The sequence below is a fragment of the Sinohyriopsis cumingii genome, chromosome 17, assembly GCF_028554795.1.
Source record: "Sinohyriopsis cumingii isolate HCF-2022 chromosome 17, ASM2855479v2, whole genome shotgun sequence".
Lineage (NCBI taxonomy): Eukaryota > Metazoa > Mollusca > Bivalvia > Unionida > Unionidae > Sinohyriopsis > Sinohyriopsis cumingii.
This window is the reverse complement of record NC_142977.1, coordinates 35,494,885-35,521,080: the sequence shown is the minus strand read 5'-3', so window position 1 is coordinate 35,521,080 and position 26,196 is coordinate 35,494,885. Positions and strand designations below refer to the sequence as shown.

The window sequence follows — 26,196 nt, the reverse complement described above, 5'->3', positions numbered from 1 at the left end:
ACAAAAGAAGTGATTTTCCTAACCAACCTTCCACTATCAGAATCAAAATAGTTTAAAACACAACCTCCTACAGAAATTTTTTGAAGTGCCGTCCTCGGGGGGGATATATGTTTTACTGGAACAGCCCTTACACATGCATTGCTTTCTGGATGCCATTTTAATTCTTTTTTTATAAACAACAGTTTGATCATGCAGACGCTTTGCATGAACAAACAGGTGTAGTTTAAAGCGTCTAGGGTGCTGCTGTAAAATTAGTCTGGTTCCCTTACTGATTTCACTAATCCTAATATGAAACCCGGATCCATATCAAAATATGGATGAACCAATTATCCGGATTTTTCAGCAACGATCATTTTCTGTAGTTTTTGCTTGTATGCTGTAAGTTTGTATTTTAAGGGTAATTTTCGTAAGACTGACAGCAAAATCATAAGAGTTGGCAGGTCTGTAAAACAAGCATTACAATACCTCTACTGACATGACTTGTATCATGTCATCCATTACAATATTTCTACTGATGTGACTTGCATCATGACAAGCATTACAATACCTCTACTGACATGATTTGTGTCACAACAAGCACTATAATACTTCTACTGACATGACTTGTGTCATGACAAGCACTTAATACCTCTACTGATGTGACTTGTGTCATGAAAAGCACTACAGTATCTCTACTGACATTACCGGTGAATTAGTGGAAGAGAAATAACTTCATTTTCTACTTGGGTGACTTGAGAAAAACAATACAATCTGATAGTTGTTGGAGTTTTATTAAAGCCATCTGAGGAAACTTTCTTTGGACCAGTCATGGAAAAGATCTGTAACTGAACAGGATTTGACAATATCTTCTATTAAAATAATTCAATTTAATTCCTAAAATAGAAAAAAGGTTGTTGTGGATGTTGTGGGGTTTAACGCCATTTTTCAGCACATGATAGGCTATGCATGGCGGCCAGTATTAATGGTGGAGGAAGAACCCTGGAAAATTCCGGGAAGAACCACCGACCCACGAGAAGCTACTGGCAAGCTTTCTCACATACCCACATTGGCCAAACCTGAGACTCAAACCCACGCAGACAGAGGTGAGATGGCAGTGATCCGTAACGGAGAGCGCTTTAGACCACTCGTCCACTCGAGGCCCCTAGAAAAAAGGAATAGAACCTAATGTGATGTAATTTAATACTGATGTAGCTATGTTTCTTGAAGTTCTGACTTAAAAAAATAAAAATTCTTAACACATCCAATGAATCTAAAACCCCAGCCTTTGTTAACTCTGGAAAAATTCATGTTTCAGTGCCTCTGCAGCTGTTATCCTTGTGAAATGATTGAGATCTAGCAGTCTTTCTAACAAATTGTATGCAGAGTCTGGCACACTGTTCCATGACAAAATAGCAGCATTCTCTTTGTCTGCATCACTTTGTCTGCTTGTCTCTTTACTGATTGGTCCAGCTCTTAATTTGGTACATAATGTCTGCAGGTTTGATTTGGAACTGGATGGACTGCACACTAGCGTTTTGCCTGGAAAGGAAAAATATACACCATGTGATCATTTCTATTTATACATCAAGTACATGTCAAAGAAGAAAAGCAAGTGCCTAAACCAATATCCAATTCTTAAAGGTCAAAAGTGGAATAATCTTCAAAAATGTACAGTTTTCATGCCTTGAATACTGTATATACACCTATCCCTCAATATCTCAAGCTCAGACAACTTACAAACCCATTTATGTGGGGACAGGCATTTTATTCTTCTAGAAAATACACAGATATGACCATTTTTGTTGAACATAAGAAAATCTTAATTGAAGTTGGTAAATTAAATTTTGATATATTGCTTGTTTTATCATAGAAATAAGCAGCTAGAGTTTGGAAATGTAAACTTCGTAACTTTTAATAAAAGTCATATATGTTGTTTAATTTTCTTTATGGTTTTAAAATAAAATTAAAAAAAATAAATAACTTCTCAGTACACTGCTAAAAATCAATACCTGATATTATAGCAATCAATGAAAATGTTACTAATGCCTACTGTTGGAAATACTTTAATAAATACCAATTAAATAAGTTTTCTCACGAAAAAAATTAATGTTTCAGTCTTAACTTTTAATTGACTTTTACTATAATCATTATAAACACGATGTGCACTTGTATTCAAATGTGAAAAGTGTCACTCAACTATCACATAAATCTTCCATGAGAACCTAATTAAGTATATATCAGCCATTTTTTGTATTTTATCTCTTGCCTTGCACAAGTGTTGGTTGTGTTATTACATTCAATTAAATGTTGACCTGGACTGTAATCAAAGGATGAAGATTAAAATAAAAAAGTTAAAAGGCATGGAAATCCAACCTGCATAAAACAATGAAAAGTTGACTCATTTCAACTGACTAACTGAACACAGAGAACACAGTATTACTTCTAACATAATTAAAGTATTGAACATTAATCAGTGGTTTATTCACAAATGTCATCAATGATAAAATTTTCTAAAATGGCACTCGGATTTGTACAAGGATAAGCAGAAATTTCACTATAATTTGCAATGTCATCAAAGCAGCGTGTGTAATTGGTGGTGGTCTGATGCCAGCCAATTTCACTGTGGACTGGTGCAAAAAATGAGCAGCCATTGTCTGGCCAGTTGGATTTCTTGACATACTGAGTATATTTAATCTACAGATTATATATTTTTTATGCTATTTAAGGAAATAACAAACACAAGGTAAAGAAAAAAATTGTGAATTGTTTCTTATGACCACTTGTGAATCCAGGTGAAATGAGATAAATATCTCTCATTTAATCTGAGTACACTTGATGCTTGTAACTCCGAATAAAGACTTGTCTCTATGTGATGTCTGATGATATTTCTTATTCCCAATTTGAAAATGAAGTTTTGGGATGCCTGGATGCCACAGCTGGCTAAAAGTCAGACACAGCCAGGAAAAAAAAGAAATATTCAAAAGCAAAACTATCAAGTGAGAACAATAGCTGGGTTACAGAATTCACTTGGAATATGGAAACAGGAAGTATTCTAAGACCATGACAATACAGATATAGTTTGTTAAGCTAAGCACTGAAATGATAACTGAGACTGTTGCTCAGTGAATTTTTCATGCAAACCTCCCATAATGCAACTTTTCACACATGACTGATTTCAAGACCATTTGTATCATCATAGAGTAGAACTATTTGTTTAATATATCCTGAAAAAGATTGGTACATGTAATCAACCATGCTGCCTCTCGAGTTATGGAAGAGTTCTTTTGTGATACAAGACAATGCAGTTAGAATATTCTCATGCCACAGGTAAACAAAGTCTACTCATTAAGCACATATTATATCACAAGTATCCAGTAACTAAAAATGTAAATTAAAGAAAACTGAATGAAGCAGATGATCTTTTAATTAAGTAAATGTATCTACATTTCATGATGCTGAGGTGAAAATTCACAGAGGTACAGACATGGATGAATATTATTCATGATGCTGAGGTGAAAATTCACAGAGGTACAGACATGGATGGATATCATTAATGATGCTGAGGGGAAAATTCACAGAGGTACAGACATGGATGGATATCATTCATGATGCTGAGGGGAAAATTCACAGAGGTACAGACATGGATGGATATTATTCATGATGCTGAGGTGAAAATTCACTGAGGTACAGACATGGATGGATATCATTAATGATGCTGAGGGGAAAATTCACAGAGGTACAGACATGGATGGATATCATTCATGATGCTGAGGGGAAAATTCACAGAGGTACAGACATGGATGGATATCATTCATGATGCTGAGAGGAAAATTCACAGAGGTACAGACATGGATGGATATCATTAATGATGCTGAGGGGAAAATTCACAGAGGTACAGACATGGATGGATATCATTAATGATGCTGAGAGGAAAATTCAAAGAGGTACAGACATGGATGGATATAATTCATGATGCTGAGGGGAAAATTCACAGAGGTACAGACATGGATGGATATCATTAATGATGCTGAGGGGAAAATTCACAGAGGTACAGACATGGATGGATATCATTCATGATGCTGAGGGGAAAATTCACAGAGGTACAGACATGGATGGATATTATTCATGATGCTGAGGTGAAAATTCACTGAGGTACAGACATGGATGGATATCATTAATGATGCTGAGGGGAAAATTCACAGAGGTACAGACATGGATGGATATCATTCATGATGCTGAGGGGAAAATTCACAGAGGTACAGACATGGATAGATATCATTCATGATGCTGAGAGGAAAATTCACCGAGGTACAGACATGGATGGATATCATTAATGATGCTGAGGGGAAAATTCACAGAGGTACAGACAAGGATGGATATCATTAATGATGCTGAGAGGAAAATTCAAAGAGGTACAGACATGGATGGATATAATTCATGATGCTGAGGGGAAAATTCACAGAGGTACAGACATGGATGGATATCATTAATGATGCTGACAGGAAAATTCACAGGTACAGACATGGATGGATATCATTAATGATGCTGAGGGGAAAATTCACAGAGGTACAGACATGGATGGATATCATTCATGATGCTGAGGGGAAAATTCACAGAGGTACAGACATGGATGGATATCATTCATGATGCTGAGGGGAAAATTCACAGAGGTACAGACATGGATGGATATCATTAATGATGCTGACAGGAAAATTCACAGAGGTACAGACATGGATGGATATCATTAATGATGCTGAGGGGAAAATTCACAGAGGTACAGACATGGATGGATATCATTCATGATGCTGAGGGGAAAATTCACAGAGGTACAGACATGGATGGATATCATTCATGATGCTGAGGGGAAAATTCATATAGGTACAGACATGGATGGATATAATTCATGATGCTGAGGTCAATGAACTATAACTATTCAGCTGATGTGACATATGATATAAATAACTTATTTTGTGTTTTACTTTATTTTCCCTGTTTCATCATATAAATAACTGTAGTAAGGGCGTATTAAGGGCAGATATTCATTTCTACCTGAATTTACCATTGTGTGATTGATTACATTTTGTTGTCTTGTATGATGATGTGTTGGAACAGTTGGTTACTGACAGGACCAGCAGTATTTTCAGGTTACTGGTTCTGTAGGCTTGAGGAATTTTTGTGTGAGTTTCATATACTATCACAGTATTGGTATTTTACTAATATAACAATTTAAAAAAAGATCAAGTTTTGCTAAATAAAATCTCACACTTATTTAAAATAATGAATCTTGTTTTATTCTGAATCAACAGTAACATTAGAATAAATCCACATTCACATGCAAAGATATAATACACAACGTTTTTGCTGGTAAACATGTGATATGTAGAGATGTCAAAATTTTGGGAAATTTCTACCGGGTACCCATCAGTCCTAATGATCGGTTACCCAGGTACCTGATCAATGTGAAATCGTATTAAATGGAACCTAAACTGCTTTGTTGTAGGCTCACACATGATAACCCCTAAGAGAGGTATAAGCATAATGTATTACTAATATAAGTCACAAAAAGCATAATCTGAGCGTAAAAAAGAGCGATCTACAAATCACATGCCATAATTGCAGAAAACCATATGAAAAATCAGCATATTTATTTTATTTAACGTGCATTTATTTTTGCTACTTGCTTGGATCTGCAGTTAAAATTTTTGTCACAAATCGGCTAAATCCATGTGGATTAGTAATTAGTACAAGAGTATAGACACAAAAGAAATTTATAAATTATTGATCCACAACATTCACTTTAACTAGTCTACATGTCTACTGTAACTTTCGTGAATAGTCATAAAGTTTACAAATTATGAGTGTTGTGGTATCCTCGACCTGCCATGGTTTGTCTCTTAATGATAGTCCGGTGCAACATGTTTTTAAGTTTAACAAAATCCCTCTCCTCTAACATGTTTCAGTCATGTAACATCCAACAGTCACATCGATACAGCCAATTTTGTGTGTGTTTTTTTATGATATCTGTGCCATTTATTTTTAATTTAGAGTGATCCACTATGTATTTAGTATCAAAATAGAATGGATCTATGACAAGTGGTTTCACATTCAAGAATCCCATCTGTTTTCTTGGAAATGTTTCATGTAAAATTAATGTGAAAATTACCATGTTTACACATGTGGTAAACTATTATTAGATTTTTTATCAGTGTTATTAGATAACAAATATTTCGCTTATATTTAAATAATTCAGTGAAAAATGTCATTCTGTATAGTTGTCCATTTCATTCATAGATTCCTAACTTGGTATTAGAAGTGCATGTTACTGTAACCAAGTTTTTGTGGTGCCTTTGCCATGACAAAAATATCTGTCTTGGGTTTAACGCTAATAAAAGGTCCAGTAAAACAAACATGTGAACAGCGGCCCTGACTTGAACAGCTTACACTTGCTCCAGGGCCACAAACTTGAGGCAAACATGGCATTATTTAAACTGGACATTTCGTGCTTTCATTTATCTGAATCACAGTATATATTTAAATTTTATTTTGTGGACTATTTCTTAATCAGTACTTACTTTTTTTCAACGAAAGGTATTGAGTTAGTTAACATAATTAGGATCTTAAAACAAGTGCATTTAAATCACGAGAAAAATGGTCCACGAACCATGGATAGGCACGAAATTAAGACAGTCTAGCTTTAAATATCAGTGTTGAAAGGAGACAAATGTCCTCCCATATATTATTATATAGTATGTGACAAGTAAATTGTAAGCAACCTTACGAGCCCCTGTGTTGATGAATTAATGCGCACATGACACGAGCCTCCAAACGTAATCATTATTCTGTGTCTCGATCTGAACTTGGAATACCTTTTTAAAACTAGTATCTGGTTGTTCATTTTATTACCGGAGTTATTATCGATGGGTGGGTAACAGTTGGCATCTTTAGTGATGTTTTGAAATCAAATGGATTAAGGTTTCAAATGATCTTTCTGAGATTGGACATATTGAAAATAAAGGTAATTTATACAGAAAAGTGAAGTAATTCACTTGAAAAGGCTATCTATTTACAAAAATTCCTTGCAGGATTATTAAATGAGTATTGAACAACTAAACCTGCCCACCCCCTTCACCCCACTTATCAAAGTTGACCTCCATCCATTTCTTAATGCACTAGTTGACGGGCAAGCAGGATTAACATGTTCCCATCTGCAACAATTGCTTAAGATTCTCCACCTGGCATCATAGACCTTGTATGTATACTGTTCCTAAACTGAATGATACACCTGGCAACCTTGCTTAAAACTTGTCCTGGTGGAGAGACTGTTTGCGATGAGCCATGCATGAAGATGGCGAATCTGTGGGTTATTGCGTACGAGAGTATCCCTGTGCTGCGACAGAAGGTCCCTCCTCTGGAGTACAATCCTAGGTTGGTATACTAGCAAGCTGATTGCCATCACTGAACCACAGTTAACAGGGCCACAGAAGGACTATCAAAAGAGCTGAGTAGTACAGGTTTTTCTCTCTGGTCTCTGACTGGGGGAAACATAAAAGGGGAGCTTGTTGTTTAGCTTTGTCATGAACAAGTTCAAAAGGATATCCCTCAAAGTCTGAACAAGGAATATGTTACGGATTGGTACAGAGGAAATTCTGCAAGGACTAACATGCCCCTCCTGGATAGTCTGTCTGCCAAAATATTATTTTTCCCAGGAAGGTGGCAAACTCTGAGGGTAATCCTTTTTGAAATCGTTCTGTGATGTAAGTTCCAAATCTCTATGCACAGAGATGGAGAAGATGTGACTCATCATCACTTGAGGTAAGCTACCACCACCGTGTTTTGAGAGGAGACCAGTATTGTTCCAATTATTGATTACAATAAAAAATCATTTGGTTGGGCTAACCAATATGCTAATCATGTGTGAAATTCATTATCAATTGTGGAGAAAGGGAGTCAACTATAAAGCACTTGGCACAAACAGACTAGTTCCTTCTCCTTATTGTGTTTTTAAAGAAAACCAAGGATTCCGAATAACATTTTTTTAAAAGCTATTAGATCTAATACACGTGCCATGGGTCAAAATGATCAAATCACAATATACCAATATCCTGGTGGAAAAGCTTGTTCTTGTATTTGGCCTTGGTTTGGTTTATACAAAGCAAATAAGGGACCACTAATGAAGTAGAATTTAGATATGAAAAAGTCATGTACAAACTCTGCAGAAAGGACTTACACAAACAAAGGTAGGGCCAACTATTTTCAATGAAATCAATGATCAGATATATTTCTTTATATTTTTATATATATATAAAGACAAATTTTTGTCTTTTGCAGGGCTTGATCCACAAGGTAACAGGCTAATATTCCTAACGTAATGTGTAATGTGATTGGGTAACATATTTGAAGGAGAAAAGGTTTAGCAGAGAAGGCAAGGGACCAGTGTTGCTGGTCTTTCAAATTCTGCAAAGCCACAGAAGGAATGAGCCCTCGAAGAAGGCTAAATGCAACAGAAGATTCTACCTGTGCTCCATTAACACCATGTGTCCAGAGCAATATCCCTGCTGGGGTGGTAAAACCATGGATACATATAACATATGCCTAGATGTTCTGGCCACTGCTTCAAAGAAATGCTGAAGTGAAACTGGCAAAAGAGACTCCTCCTTCACAAGACTAAAAGAGGTTGCCAAAAAAAGGCTAACAGGAAAGGCTATGGTAACATGAGACCTAGCTAGTACTAAAGCCTCCAGTGTAATATGTCCCCTTGGAAATACCCACTTGTGCCACTCTGGCAACCAAAATGGGAGGTTTATGGGGCCAGGAAAGGAAGTGAACCCTATAATCAGCTGTAGGGGTCTAGTTTAGAAAATACAGAGAAGGAAGATCTGCTCCTACCGCTTCTTTCTGACCCCAATTTGCACTGAGGCCAATGTCAGGTCACCAACCGCAACATCAACTTCTCTACCATCGTACCAAGGCCCTGAAATTCATAGCTGCATGCAGGGGAAGGACCAGTCAATTATCTATAGTGGAGGGCCACACAGTGTGTAGGGATTTAGTTGAATTATAGGAAAGGGGCTGATCCAATAACTTTCAAGTCTGACAAGTAATTTAAACCACATTAATGATGGTGGCCACTGAAAAATAATGAAGACAAGTGTGCATGGGTTAGGATCACAAGTTTAACTTCAGATCTTTCTTGAAGTCGCCCTATGGATAAATTCTCAACATATGATCAAGGGCACTTTCTGTCCAGAAAAAGCAAGCTACACAACAAGAACAGGTTATGTATTACTGATACTGAATTTGTCATTTGGTCAATATACATGACTGAAATCAGTTAAAAAATTTCACGTCTGACAAGATGCAGTTTAGTTCTTTTTACTAAAGTTGGTTCTTGAAATGTTTCACTACATTTGTCAAGATATTGTCAAAAGTAACAACACAGATCATTGTGGGGTCATTGAATCATAATGTTGTTAACAGTTTATCATGAATTTATAATGGTTTGTCACGGATTCAGACATGATTTTTGTCTTCCAAAATAAAAGCTGAAAAAAGTTTAAGGGGGATTTGGGGGTCCTCTCCCAACAGGATCTCGAGGGGCAGTGCCCCTGATCCAGGGGTCCAGGTGGCCGAAGGCCCCTTGGCCAAAAACGCATTTTTTACACTCATAAAAAAACTGCTCCTGGTGCAACTTATGATCATAAAATAAACCGAAATAATCATTGGAAAAACTAATAAAAAAGTTCAACCTGACTTCAATAATTTCACCATATTTAGTCACATGAATTTGTTCTCCAATACTCACCATATAATTTAGCTGACTGTTTCATCTCCTCACTTCCAAAGATACTGATAATCTGAGCAAGTGCTGTCAAGTCATCGCTGGCACGGAAAAATGGGTAACGCCCACTAAGTAGGGACAGAAATATAACCCCAGCTGACCAAATGTCCACAGCTGAAAAGAAAAGATTCAATTAAATATCAGTGGCTTTCATTTAAGAAAAATCCATACTTTTATATATAATATTACGAGTTAATATTGTAAAGAGTATATAAACAAGATTCCTGCATAGGAATGACTAACAAGAATATTTGTAGATAACAATGCCCACCTGTATACTGGTGTTTGGTACTGCAACTGTTATCTCTTTTCATGGGTAGACCTAAATGTCCCAGCCATTAAACATTTTGTGGAATATTACTCCAAAAATGTGTATTGCAGAACATGGTTTAGTTACCTCATTCACATGGAGTGTGTATAATTTATGCATACAACTCGATCTTTTCCTCTGGTGGACTAAGCTAATAGACTGTACTTATGACAGGTCCAACAGATGTCAGGTTTGTCAAGCTATACCCTGACAAACTCAAGTGTCAATACCCACCATCCCCTGTCCATATGCAACACTGAACATGATATCACATCAAAAAAAAGTTCAACAGGAGGCTACATTAACATGTAACAGTCATTAATGTAAGAAAATACACTGATGAGTCAACCTGCCTATGATATTGTCACAGTATATCTGGAAACACATGACAAAACCCATGACCTTTACCTCTGACCTTTCAACCACTCCATTCCATTGCTAACATGTGACAAATCACATATGGAAACAGAAGATATAACCCCTTCATGTAACTCTTAACAATTTAACAAACAAGAAAAACAAATTTAAAAAAACAAATACAACACACCCTGTGGACTTGAACTCTGATGTCAAGATCAATCTTTCCCAAGAAATATACCATTTACATTTGTGAATCTAATTAAAAATCTAATGCTTGTTATTGCCCCCATACCCAAATGTAAAAAGTAACAACTGTATCTGGTCCTTTGGCCACTTGACCTCAATGACACCAGCAGTAATAAAGACAATGACTCTGATGAGAATTCACTGATGGCAAGATCAGAACCCAAAACAGTAACCACTGACTACCCATCTAAAATTTAACAACTGCTTCATATGACCTTGACCTCCTTAGCTTTCAATGTCTAGGAATATTCCTTACCACATGATGCAAAGTCTTGTAATGGTCCACTGATCAAAACAGGAGATATTTTAACTAAAAACAAACTTGAACCAAAAGGTGATGTTGGACGGATGAACACTGTGACTGAAAGTAGGTCTTCTTGACCTTTTTCTTGCTTTAGTTTGCAAGTATTTTATAATGTTTCATGAATATATCATGCCTAGAGCCCAGGACTTGCCAGAAAGAAGACATTTTAATGCTAAAGATATTGTAATTAAAACTAAACTTGAAACAAAAGTTGATGATGAATTGATGGACATGATGAGTGATATATCACAAGTGAAGTCATTGTGACTTTTTTCTTGGGTTAGTTGCAATATTTTTATAGTGTTCCATGAAGATATGCCTACAGCTCAGGACATGCCAGAAAGATAACAAAGTAAACCTGTATGCTACTCTGCATGAAAAGTTCATGTTACTTCAATATGGCTTGAAAGAGTTTCTCAATAAGCAAGGTGATTTCCTGGCCAAGTTAAACTTACATACTATGCTCAGGCCTACAGCAGAAACCATGTATGGAAACTAAAACTTTAACACGAAAACCTGTAAACAGGAAAATCATTAGTGTATAACTAGAAACATGTCCATATGAAACACTTGACCCCACCATGACAGCCCTGTGAGACAAACAATTCAGGATACAACACAAAGTTTAAGTCTAGCAGGGATCATTAAAATTCTGCTGGAAATGTTACAAATTAAACTTGACCTATGTCTCTTTAACTCAGGCAAATCCCACTATAACACACTTAGCATGAATCTGAATGCAAGTCATTGTATGGACAAGATCCACCAACTTTTTAAACCTATTCACTAATTTCTCATGACTTGCTGTAAAGTTTTATGGGCAAAGTAAATGTTTTGATATGTTAAGCTGATCAATATTAATGGATTTAACCAGCAATAATAATGCTATGAATTCATATTCTGTCTTCAATCCGTTGTGTAAACTGTTGTTCAATCTAGGGCAATCAATTAACCACCAAAGCCTGCCCAAACAACTGTTATGAAGTACATACCCACTAAAACAAAGTTTATCACTCAAATTGTCAGTAGCAGTTCTGGTCATTGCCACATACGTGTTCCCCCAGTTTGTCATTCATCATACTTCGGAATGCCAAACTTGGCTATGGCAGTTTTACAGTTACTGCTATGCTCATCTCATGCACAGAGCAATATCCCTTTGTGAATTTCAGTTATAGTATTTTTTCAAGCCAAAATGCAATTTTCTTATTACAGAATCCCAATGTCCTATAATGACATTTTATTATACTATATTTCCCATATATATTGGATAACCATATTTGTTGGGACACCACAAAGTCATTCTTTAAGTATTTTGTTTGTGTGCACTGTATGTTCTGGACACATCATTTTCTTTTTGAGTTGTGGGACATCTTTTAAATCATTTGAAAATTACATGTCAGAAAATGCACTCAAATTTTTATTACAACAAAACCAAAAAATTAAAATGTGTATATGAGATAAAACTCTTTTGTTTTACTGCAGTATCACCTCATCAACCCAATCCTTCTCCTGTACACATATGATCCATCCTTTAGGTGCACGAGTATTTATTTTGGCTCACCCACGCCAAGATAAATATTCATTTTTATCTGCACCAGTTAAATGAATTCTCACACTTTTAACCCCCTTCTGATCAACAGTCTGTCCTGGAATGAGACCAAAGTACACTGGAGTTTCATCCATGTTAATGATCATGTTGTTGGTGAAATCATCTTCTCTTCTTGCCTCCAAAAATTTATTGATTTTTATTTTTCACTCCAAATCTTTTGAGCGCTGGATCATCAATGTCCATGCACAAAGTACTAGACTGTGTTGCTTTAAAAACTGTTCCACTGTTTCAATTTATTTTCAAAATTTCTATAAATACCGGTAAAAATGAAGCAAAGTTGGCTTCCCTATATCAGCCGACTTTGTATAAATAAAAATAAAAATAAACAATCTGCACACTTAAAAGAATCCATTCATCTTCCATGGTCAGCTCGCTTTGTAATAAAATAACCTTTGTATTTGATATCTGATGTGTGATTTGGATTTTTAATGTAGCTTCAACAATTTTTCACTCATATTGATACGATGTTAACAGTGTGGTGGTTTAGCACTGGGGCATCATGCTGCAGATATGTAGCACAATTTTCTACACATTTACATTATCCTGACACCAGGCCGACCAGTCCTAAAACTAACCTCTTAAAGATGAGCACCTAGTGAGGCAGCCCTTAGTTCCATTTTTTAAAGTAATTGGTATGACTTGGCCAGTGTTCAAATCCACCACCTACTGCATCAGAGGCAGACGCTCTCTCCAACAGGCCAATGTAGTGGTTACGGGGTAAATAATATACACAGCATTAACTTGCTTTAATAATACCTTTTGTAAACCATGCAAGCAAAAACATTTTTATTTGCAAGATACTGTCATACTGCTAACCTGGATATAGCACACTCTTGGTTATTTTGCACTTTACACCATGTTCATGCATGAATGACAGGTGCCTTCAAGTGACAGACTGATATTTCTCTGCATCTCTCGTTTGTGATTTTCTGGATCCAGTTTTCAGTCTGATAATATTCAAACCTCTGAGGACAAATAAACAAGATTCGTTTCTCTATATTCATGTCAATGACCCATGTGTCATGTTACCTGATAAAAGTGATACACACCATAGATGCATACACTTCATATTACAGAGTTAGTGGATATATTTTTGCCCTTAATAAATTGCTCATGAAGAACAAAAAAGTGAACAAATTAAAACAGTACAAGGTTAGTTTCTTTCATTTTATTATTAAATAAACATTGTATCCATCTATTTTATTGCAGCATGCAGTACAGGGGTTCCTATGTATTCAGACATATAATGTAGGGGAACAAAAATTCACTTTAAGTTCTGGGACAAGATAAAAATTTAATTATTATTTTATTGTGTCCCAATATACACTGTAAATATGGTGGGTCAAAATCAGTCCCTTTGGACACATCCAGCATACATAAATATTTCCAAACATATGTCTCATAACTTAGAGTTTATTAACACGATATTCAGTTATCTGATTCCGAATATAGTGAAGGAGAGAAATTTTTAGAAATTATGTGGGCTTTTATTAAAAAGCATTTTTACAATGAAATTACTTCTAAGAACACAATGAGATTGATTGGTGAGTACATGAGTATTTTATTTATACAATTCATCTGCTAATTTTCTTTTGCATGCAAGTACCAATTCCTGGTTTTCTGCCCAAGAAGTTATTCCTGCATGAAGTATATCTCATTCAATATCCAGTATTTCTCATTTAATATCCATCAATTAAAGTTTGCAGCTGCATCACGCTAGTGTCTTATGTCGCCAAGAAGATAAACATGCAATATATTCTGCAGTTATCTGTCCTGATATATGACACAGTGGCATTTTGTGGACCCCAATTATCATGAAATAAGGGTTTAGCCGCCATCCCTGTATTTGGCCACAAAGTGAATTTTTGGTGTAAATCCATGATGTCCTTCAAAAAGTTACTGAGTTATAAACAAAATCTGCAACTGAAAGGATATGATGGGATATGCCTGACAAGATATGGGAACTGATTATATGCCCCCTCTATAAATTATGAAAGATAATATATAATTACAACTATATGTTCTAATGATTAAATGATATGAAACAGTTCTTTACTTATTTAAAACAGTTTTAACCAACAGTCTTATGTTCCTAATCTGTTTCCCTTTACCCTAATTTGTGCCTCAGTGACCACAATTTTTTTAATTTGACCCCCCCCCCCCTTCTGGCATTAAGGGTATTTTTGACTCTCATTCTTACACCCCTGGGGAAATATTGTTTGTTATTTTTATAACAAATACGGGAAACAGCCATATTATTCACTCATTAATCTGACTTCATTATCCTGCGCCTAATTTTGTACCCAATACGATCGTGTTAAGAGACATATAATCCCTTATGATGACAATTAACATCTAGACGTTTAAGAGTTTTACAGTAATTCAAGCCCTAATCTATATACCCAGTAGTGCTGGCCATTGTCCCCTTTGCCTAATAATTTCCCAGATGGCTATTATATTTTGTATTTATTTTGCCTACAGTTTTTTGCCTACTTGGTCTATTTTAAAAAGATACATTGTGAATACTAACAAAAGTAAGATTACTGTATCATTTCCACTTCTTTTTCATGGAAACTAAGTAATTTATCATGATTAGGGGTCAGTCTAATCTGGGTTCATACAGAATTCGGAATGATAAATTCAAAAACTTTTCCCAAACTTTCAAAGACCACAAAACATAGATTGCCAAGACCTATTTTCACTAACATTTTGGATACAAGTTATGTTATATGAGAAAACAACATTCAAAAGACTAATGATGAAATGAAACTAACGGGTTATCAAAAGAAATAAACCAGGAAAACTCTACATCTGAATCTAACAACCTTGGACAATTTTATTTGTGATTATGGAAAGAAATTAAAATGTTGGAGTTTATTTCAATTTTCAAAGACTTTTAAAGACCTCAGGGAAATCTGCTTGATTTTCCAAAACTTTCAAGGCCTTGAAAATGCCAACTCATTTTTCCCAAACCGCCAAAGACCTTCCAAGACCATATGAACCCTGTCTAACGCATTTTCACCTTTCTCTAATGTATTTTCACACACATAAACAATTCTACTTTACATTGCTTCAACAAAATTTTATGCAATGGATTTTGCCAGATAAATGACAATGGACTACAGTTTATTGTGACCTACATTCCATTGGGAGGTTCAGAATGATCCAATTAACACAATGACCAAGTTCCATGATGATACCAAGCATAAAGTAAGATGCAAGGGCAGGAAATCAGAACATTAATTGGGGATAACCTGACTGCAGATACCCCCAACAATGTTGTGTGTACAGCTTAGCCAATTCATTACTTTGTACAGACAAGCTAAACCACTGGGCATAAAATGACTGCAGATACCCCCAACAATGTTGTGTGTACAGCCTAGCCTATTTATTACTTTGTACAGACAAGCTAAACAACTGGGGATAACCTAACTGCAGATACCCCCAACAATGTTGTGTGTACAGCCTAGCCTATTTATTACTTTGTACAGACAAGCTAAACCACTGAGGATAACTTGACTGCAGATACCCCCAACAATGTTGTGTGTACAGCCTAGCCTATTCATTCCTTTAATCAGACAAGCTAAACCACTAAGGATAACCTGACTGCAGATACCCCCATCAATACTGTGTGCACAGCCTAGCCTATTTATTACTTTGTACTGACAAGCTAAACCAATGGTGATAACCTGATTGCAGATAACCCCAATAATGTTGCATGTACAGCCTAGCCTATTCATTACTTAGTACAGACAAGCTAAACCACTGGGGATAACCTGACTGCAGATACCCCCAAAAATGCTGTGAAAATAGCCCAGGCTGTTTCAGACTTTGCATCAAGAAGCTAAGCAACAAATATCAGAAATCAGTCTGAACAAGAGTTTTCAATTAAACTAAACTCCCAGTGTTAAAAATTTATTCAGTTTTATTTTAAAGCAAATAAGGGAGAATACAGTGTTGAGGACTTTTAATGAAATAAATGAAAATAAATTACCTGTGGACTGCTCTGGACATCTCATGAGAACTTCTGGTGATCGGAAGCCAGGTGTCCCAGCTCTTGGAGCCTGCTGCTGTCCCCTTCAAGATGAAAATAAATTTATTGTCTTGTCTGTAGCTGTTTCACCACAGCCTTAATAACACACCACCAAATAACCTCTGCACCTGCATCCTTCAAACTTTTAGGCACACCATTCCTGTTGAACTAATATTTGCAAAATCTGATCATAATTCATGCTCTTGAATGTGATAAGACCAGACTTTCCTGAACAAACATTTCAACCATAAATGCAAATTATTATGTCCATGTACTGCACCTAAAGCACAGGATCTTCTGTTGAAAATCTTGTGTTAATATCAATTTCTGTTCAGGAACAGCAATAACAAGATTTTCAAAATGGCATGTGAAGGCTGATATGACCATCAATTCATCAGAAGTAGCATTAATAAGGTTTTCAAGAAGACCACATGTCCAAGCAGGACCATTTTCATTTAGGACCAACAAAACATCTTCTGGTGAAAACCGCATTTCAGTACAACTTTTTGCTCAGGAGAAGCGATATGTAGTTGTGTGTGTATGGTGGGGTGGAGGGATAAAATTAAATTTCATTCTACATAATATTTGCCTGCTATTACAATAAAAATTGTTATGAGCAACCTGTCATTTCCGACCACAATCATAATGCATGGGTCGATTTTATTATAAAAACGTTCTGTTATAAGTGACCACCTGCTGAACGCGACCGCGATGTCTTGGCAAAATATGCATTTAGACACTGCTATGAATGACATCATCACAAAAAAACAGATCGACACAACATACCTTGATCTAATCCTCTGTCAACACGAGAGCTCAGGATACATATAGTATGCAAACAAAGTGCACGTTAAATAACACTACAGCTGAACAACAACCATATAGCAAGATAAACACCACTAACCATTGATTAATCCTTTGTAACAACAACCACATAAACAGTAAAGATTGTCCTAATAAGGTATTTTTTTTAAAAATAGCTAGCTACCAGTTTTGTGAAATGTACAAAAAAGTCCAGCATATGGTGACATTTGTAAACTACAGTAAACCAGACTATAGTCACTAACTGCCACTGTAGTGCAAAAGTCATGTGAATAGCCAGTAAGATTAACTATTTTTTAATCAAAGGGAGTAATGATGGAAATATGCAGTCAATTTAGAGCTTTGTATTTTTTATCTTTGTGAAAACCCACACAATGCCAGTAGTCCTAATGTCCCAGTGAGAAATCGTTTGAAAGGGCTTCAGTGTAGGGTTGAGTACACTGTCTTTCCAGTTAATCCGTAATGCCGGGGGGTGGTGGTGGTGGTGGGGGGGGGGGGGTGAATGAGCTCTTTGTCTTTAATACTTGAAAGTTTGAATCATTTCTGGATTCTTTTTTAAAAATTTCTTTTGTTACAGTGTTTCACCAAGCTACCATCTGTTTACCTGGGTGCAGTTGGTATCAACCTTTATTTATCAAGCTATAATGCTGGTGATTTAAACTTCGTCTCAAAATAAATGTATTATTTCTTGACGAGTTAATTATGTCTTTTGGTTTCATTCACTGGTACATAATATATATATTTATTCCACATTTCCCAAAACCTGATCAAAACCAAAACAGATCAAGTTGTTATTACATCAACACTAATAAAAGTGGCAGAACCTCTGATGAAACAAAGAAAAATTCTGGAAGAAAGAACAAAATTCATGTAATGTTTAAATGCTGTTTGAAAATGTATATCTTTATTTTTTTAAGTTATTTTGAGAGGAATGCATGCAATATTTAACAAGATTTATGAATAAAGGATATGATACATGTACAGTGAGTATGGGTATTTTTTCTTCTTCCATAAAGCGAACTAATGACACTGGAAACCAGCCTATTTTCACACACCACTTATGGGAGACCACCTGTCTTGAGAGACCGCTTTGGTTGGCTAAAGGGGCAGTCTCTCATAACAGGTTTTACTGTATTGCATTGCTTTTCCAGACCTGCCAACATTGCAAAAATCAAAATCAGGAATTTACCCCCAAATCACCAGTAAAAATCAGGAGGCAGGGTTAAAAAAAGTCAGGAGGTACAAGAGTAAGGTGTATTTATCATGATAAAGATGTTTACTTTTGTTATTTCAGTCCATTGTATGGTGCAGATTTGCATTTCTGCAAAAGTTCATCATTTATTTGTCCTTGGATGCCAAATTGCTAACAAGAATATCTTCCAGGGTTGATGCTGACAGGCTGGCTCTTTGGCTAGTTCTGTTTTTTCTGACTTTTGAGAATGCTGGTTTATTAATATCATCTAGACCACCACATCATATTGAGATATGATAGGTCCCATGAGTCAATGGACGAATGAAAGCAAACTGATTCTCCCAATCACTCCTGTATTTTTGATCCCATTTCTTTTTCTTGGCTGGTGAAAATTCATCAGTTACATCCTTTTCTTTTTTTCGCTTCTTGCTGAAAAACTTATCCATTATGTTGCTGAGATTTGCTGATGGGGTCAGATAAAGAAGACCATACTGTAAGACAATCTCTTTGCAGACCTGCCAACCCTGCTGAGTCCATCTCAGTAAGGCAGTTGACTTTTTTCTGTAAGACTGACCAGTTTTCAGTAAGGTGTAACAAAATATCAATAACTGCTATTGTAAAGCTGGAAAACGCAATTAAAAGTTCGATAAACATTATGTTCAACTGAAAAGTTTGTAAAGTATGCGTAGACTTTATTTACCATTAGTACAGTTGCACAAACTCTAGTTCCAAACCTTATGCAGCTCAATGGCTTGTTACTATCTCTCAACCTGACATAATTCTTGGAAATTTGTTTCCATTTCACATGATAACGGCAATCATATCTCCCACCACGAGACATACTCAAATTGGCATGTGATGTCCAATAAACGTAATTGTGTCCTTTCCAGCTATTATTCACAAGAATCTGAATACTCCTTTTTATTTTTCTGTGTTCATTATTAACACTCTTCTAGAAGTTTATTTTCCCTTTCGTCTTAAACATGCATTGCTTTCTGGATGCCATTTAAAAAAATTCTATAATCAAAAGTTTGATCAGGCAGACGCTTATCATGAGCAAATAGGTGTAGTTTGAAGAATCTGGGGTGCTGCTGTAAAGTTAGTCTGGTTCTCTGACTAATTTCACTAATTCTAAGATGAAACCCGGATCCAAATAAAACACGGATGAACCAATTATTCTGATTTTTCGGCACAAGTTATGCCATCAATATAGGGCTCAAGAAAATAACAAAAAATTGAAGGTAAAAGAAAGTAGTAAGAGACCAAAAGTGGGTAACTCTCGTAACAATAACCAAAGAGTGATCAAAATGGCCTAAGATGTAGCAATAGTTCTAAATTTATGGGCTTTAATTCTCCTCAAAGCAAGGTCCCTCTCAGCATGGGAATGATAGCTCTGTTGATAGAGAGGACAATGACTTGAAAACTGTGGATGCCAAAATATCAGAGGAACTTTTACTAGTTGGGATGAGACATGTATGACCCTTCCTTTTCTCCCTTTAGAAGAAGCCAAATAAAACCATAAAGCCTTAAATGGGTAAAGGAATCTATCTTTATCATCCCGAGCACAGCTAAAGCAGAGACTTGGGATCTTGATGCAGACCAATTAATAGTGTACACTGAACATTCTCTTTCCTCAGAAAATCTGGAACAGTACTCAAAGGATCAATGCATTTACTACTGCGCTAATCACAGAAGATTATCCAGTCTGCATTATAAATCTCAGTAGATTGTTTCCTAGCTTGGATGATGCAGTGGATCACTTTGAGAGCAGCCAATCATGAAGATGGAGAGTGTGCAGCCTGCTATGAAGAAAAGACTCCCATGTAAAGCGACAGCAGGTCTCTTCTCTGTGGTAATCCCCTGGTCCAGCCTAGTAAGAGGTCATGTATGTTGCTGAATCAAGACTGTTTGGGCAACAGAAGGACTACAAGGACAATACAAGCAGTGGAGATCCTGACCTGGTAGAACACTTGCAGAATCATTTTGAAAAGTGGGAAGGTGCATGTATACAGATGATCTCATTTTAAACTGAAACCATCCACTGCCCAGGCCCTCTGATCTGGTGCAGGAGAGACAAAAAAAGGGGTTACGAACAAGTCTACCAAAGCTCTCATCCCCAGCTGGAAAATGACTGCTACCAACTGGTGTACAGACCATTCAGCGTGGCATGAATAACCCCCTATGGATTGACTATCTGTATGTTCCTCTTGACCAAAATATGGCAAACTCAAATAGAATTTCCACACCTCCCTAATAGGGCATTTATGTCATCCTGAAGCCTGAGGTATGCTATTACTGACATGTTTTGTGAGGTGTCCATAATGCAAAGTTGGTTTATGAAGTTGATACACCCCTGCAAAGCTAGAAATACTGCCCACATTTCCAGCTTGTTTATAGGAAAGGGTTGATTCTTCGTGGGACGAAAATCACTGAAAAACTACACCTTCTGACTCCAATCTGATGTGTCAGTGTATTGAAATAAGTAGGTTTCAGAAGTCAAGAATTACAACTCTGTCACACACAAAAATGGTTTCTGATTTATCCACCACTACATATGATGGTTCAAATTACATACCTGGGTGATCCAAGCTGATAGAGAGCACAAGTAAAGTTTCCCAAGGGGAGCTAAGTCTGCAGTCACTTGGAGTCACCAGGTGAGAGGTTAAGGCCAGCTAACAAGGTCTTGGCCAAAACAGCTGTTATGATGGCGAGATTTGGTCAGTCCTGTCCATATGAACACAAATCCTCGTAAGGCTGGTTAGGGTTTGTTCCATGAAACAAAGATAGTAACCATTTATGAAGTAATGGACCAACACATTATCTGTGATACCTGACCATTATCCATGAAATAAGGGCTTGATGAGCTCCTACTAAAATTCTGAAATCATGAAGACACTGCTAGCAAGGATGCAACTTTCTAAGACTCCGAGACCAGCACTTAGTAGGTATGATGGAGCTTGGGACCCCAATGGAGGAGAAGGGACCATAGCCACTAGTTCCTCCAAGAACACATCCGCTATGATGGAAATGACGCCATCATCCTGAGCCCTCCTAAGGACTGGACTGTTCCTGCTAGTATCTCTGTCCAGAGAGGAAGACCTTGAAATGGGGACGCCATCATCCTGAGCCCTCCTATGGACTGGACTGTTATCTCTGTCCAGAGAGGAAGAACTTGAAATGGGGATGCCATCATCCTGAGCCCTCCAAAGGACTGGGCTTCCTGCTAGTATCTCTGTCCAGAGAGGAAGACCTTAAGATGGGGATGCCATCATCCTGAGCCCTCCTAAGGACTGAACTTCCTGCTAGTATCTCTAGAGGAAGACCTTAAGATGGGGATGCCATCATCCTGAGCCCTCCTAAGGACTGGACTTCCTGCTAGTATCTCTGTAAAGAGAGGAAGACCTTCAAATGGGATTGCCATCATCCTGAAGTGGCTCAAGGGCTGGACTTGAAAATAGTGTTGATAGGTGGCCGGTCCAGGACTTGTCACCTCTGAAAGAGCCAGGTCCAACAAACACATAAACAGGTCTGAGCTGTTGTGAGGAACATCAAATTCAATACAAAAGCATAGTTATATGTATAAGCTTTAATAAATGAAAAAAAATTGCTATTTTTAAACAGTGTAGTTAACTTTCAATGTTCAGTAGTCTTCCATGGTCTTTGTTTATATTGTCACTGGACTCGAGATTAATATCACTGAAGAGATTAACATCAGTGAAGTTAAATTAATTTTTAATTTTGTTGTACCATGGCATATGGTGCTGGACCTGTAAGCTAAATCAGGGAACTTTAAAAAGGTCGAACATATTTTACCTGTCTCCTGATCATATTTGATTCATGACCAATTTGTTTTCCAGTGTTTTTTTTTAAATGTGCGAACATGGCACTTGTCACACTTATGCATCCTTGTTTGGCTCATTCTTTTTCGCTGGGGGTCCATTTTCTTTATTTTTGGGTTCCTAAGGTTTTTGGATTTGCCAACTGATGAGAAACCAGAGTTTAAAAAAATAAACTCTTGACTCATATTGATTGTTATGTTCATTGGATCACAACAACGTATTGCAGGTCGGTTCACATTTTAGAGCTGTAGTCAGTGGCTAATTCAACCTTATGGTATAGGACCAGTCATGCAACACATTTTTTTTAGCCAGCCATTACATCAGAAATATTGAGACTCACTGAATAAAGCTTCAAGCAGATGACTTTGGAATTTTATCTCTTTCCAATTAATAAGGTGAAGCCCCATTGAATGAGATTAGACTTTTGTGGAAGGCTTCACGAATTCAGAGAGTAAAAATCCTCGTTCACACAATTCTATACACGTTTATCCAGTCTGACTATCATGTACACAGCAATGGTGTTAGCAGGCATCAAGTAACATTGCTTGTAGGTAATTTTTCATATATTTGTTAACTTCTTGTACTTTGCTTAAGAAACAATTCATAGACTGAAGAGAAATACTTTTAATTTTCATTTTTTGGGAAAAGTGGCAGGTCTGATAGACTTTGGACAAGTTTACCTCTTGCGTCCAACTGTAAAAACTGCAGGTCCCAGACCTTGCACCACTGCTATTTTCAGGACATGATAGTCTGCAGTCTAAAGCGGTACATGCATAGCTAGCATAGCCAGCTTAACAAGCTGGGAAACTAATTTTTATGGTTGTTATGTACAATTTTCCACAGCTCATAGGTACTGGGGGGGGGGGGGGGAATACTGCTGATCCCAAGTAAGTTTTTGACCAACAAAAGCTCTGCCAAAGTTTCATTTTCTTAAATCTATGGTTATGCCAGATTTACTATCTGCTCCATAATGTTGTATTAGGGTTTCTTTTGTTGTTGTTGTAGGGTTTAACGCCATTTTTCAGCACACGATAGGCTATACATGGTGGCCAGTATTAATGGTGGAGGAAGAACCCAGGAAAAACCTCCAGAAAGAACCACCGACCCACAACAAGCTACTGGCAAGCCTTCTCATATACCCACACTGGCTGAATCCAAGACTCAAATCCATGCAGACAGAGGTGATATGGCAGTGATCCGTAACAGAGAGCGCTTTAGACCACTCAGCCACTCGGGGCCCCATATTTGGGTTTCAAGCCTATCAATGGTATATTATCGTTTTTAAGACTGAAATATTTTGATCAAATAAATACCTTTACTTTTTAATTTCACTTTAGAGTCTTATTTATTCAGTTTATCTTAAACCTTATAGGGCTATACACTTCTGAAGCACAAGATTCAACAGGGATAGATTGTTTGTGAAAAGAAATGAAAATTGCATTCTACTTTTTAATTGTCTGCATTTTAATTTTTTTGGTATTGTGCCTTTTCTACATTTAATTTTAAATACTGCTGAAAGAGGGTTGACCTGCATGCCATCTGTTTTTGTCCTTCCAGCATCAGACTCATATTCAACATCAAAATCACTCACTAGTATCTTCATTAAAACTTGCAAAGCTCCAATAATCTGATATAGTTCATAACTTTAAGAATCATTGTCATCATCACTATCATTTAGCCAGTATTTGCTGAATGAAATTGTCACCTAAGATGACCCATGTTGGGAATTAAATTTTGGTCATCTTTGTAGTCCATATTTTAAACAAACATTTGCAAAACGTCCTTGAGGCAAGGTTCAAGCTATGACAGAATGCTCGGGTGCATCATGGCAATCCAATCAAATTTAGTTTAACAAGCAATGATGTCAAAAGGCAATCCAATCAAATTTACTTTAACAAGCAATGATGTCAAGCAGAAGAACCCAGAGGTGTAAACAGTTGCCTACCTGAAAAGAGATGTCAGATCAAGTGCTATGATTATCAGTAGCATGACTAGTATCATGACATGTATTTTAAAGGGTTAACATTTAAATAAATATTGTGTACTGTGCATATTACATTTGTATATGTGCAACTTTAAACTGATTTGTGGGGAGATCTCCTGCATCACTGCTCTCCAACTGCATCAATTTGTAAAAATTTTCACTATTCCCCCATTCACGCATCCTGGCTGCATCTCTGCACAAGGCACATTCAAGGGTGTGAAATTGAGGAATTCATGTAAAGTTCTAACATAACATACGAAACTGAAAAATCAACAGAATGCTTGAAAATCTTGCCTTATATTTCCAAATACTCCCTTTACTTCTTTATTAAATCCATCCTATAATCATTCTCAACCTTTATTTAAATGGAGGGATATTACCCTTCCTTCATATTTTCAGTTCAAGCTAATCTGATTCCTGTCCACCTCATTAATGTGTGCATCTTACCCATTATCGAAATGGAATATCTTAACGACATAAGCACCGATTCTAAGTCTGATAAAAATCAGATCAGAAGTAAGTCCTTTAGACTGGATACAAGTTTAGCCAATCATAAACAATTGATCAATATGTATCCTTAACATGAGACTGAACAACTGCAAGAAAAACGTTTTTTTCTGTCTATTTATCTAGCAAATATTTTATGTGCATTATAATATATGTTTAATACTTACAGATGTTATTGGAGGTACAGTGTGCTATGACGTAATGCTAAATTTAGTAGTTTTATAACGACTTAGAGAAAGCTTGCCAGTAGCTTCTCATGGGTTGGTGGTTCTTTCCGGGGTTTTCCCGGGTTCTTCCTCCACCACTAATACTGGCCACCATGTATAGCCTATCGTGTGCTGAAAAATGGCATTAAACCCCACAAGAACAACAATATAACGACTTAAACAATGGCATCACTTGACACATATATTCCAAGTATGAACAAATCAATACCTAGAATCTTGAATGCTATAAATAATTATATTCCACTTCGAATGAATAGGCAAAAACCCACGTCATTAAAAATATCATCGAAAGTCATTCCGAGTTTAATGCCAGACCACATGACTTAAAGCATACTTTGGCAGATGAACATCAAACCCTCTGATCAATGTGAGCAATGTGTGTTTCCCCTCACCCATGCCTATACAAAATCTCAATCTGCATTTTAACAATTAAATGATTTTGAGAATTTCATAAACTGATTTCAGAAAGCAAACTTAGTATAGAAATTTTTGTAACAATTCTGCAAATCAACACTGGCATCTGTTTCAAATGATTCCTCACCTTGCCATACAAAAGGAGCAGATCTGTGGGAGGCCGAAACAATGACAGTGGCTTGCAGAGTATGTGGAATGACCCCTGTTGGTAAGAACTAGTTCTTTCTCTTTTACCATCAAGGCTCTTTTAGCCAGCAGTACTCGACGTGGAGACTTCATTTTCTTGGTACAAATCTTACTGTCAAGTCCTGGGGTGGGAGGTGTGTATTGTTTACTGTTAAAATTAGAACTTGGATTGTTTTTACTTGTGGAATTATGTCTGGCTTCTTGGGTACAATCTGTATTCTGAAATACAAACGAAAACAGTATATCAACAACAAATTCAATTTAAAGTTACCTTATTAACTTTTCCTAGAGTAGACAATAACCAAGTCACTTCTTTCTAATTAAACACAAAAGAATATAAAAAGTG

General features: G+C 36.6%; 1 protein-coding gene across 1 annotated transcript in view; it reads right to left on the bottom strand.

Moving 5' to 3' along the window:
• Window positions 1-751: 751 nt before the first annotated feature.
• The window catches only part of LOC149778419 (cell division cycle 7-related protein kinase-like), a 61,804-nt gene continuing 36,359 nt past the window's right edge, over window positions 752-26,196 (bottom strand). Inside the window, exons 8-11 of the mRNA XM_089939244.1 lie at window positions 25,792-26,069; window positions 16,641-16,723; window positions 9,782-9,931; window positions 752-1,518 (exon numbers count right to left, since the gene is read on the bottom strand). Coding sequence (XP_089795370.1) covers window positions 1,268-1,518; window positions 9,782-9,931; window positions 16,641-16,723; window positions 25,792-26,069 — 762 coding nt within the window. The 3' untranslated portion in view covers window positions 752-1,267. The remainder of the gene's footprint in view (window positions 1,519-9,781; window positions 9,932-16,640; window positions 16,724-25,791; window positions 26,070-26,196) is intronic.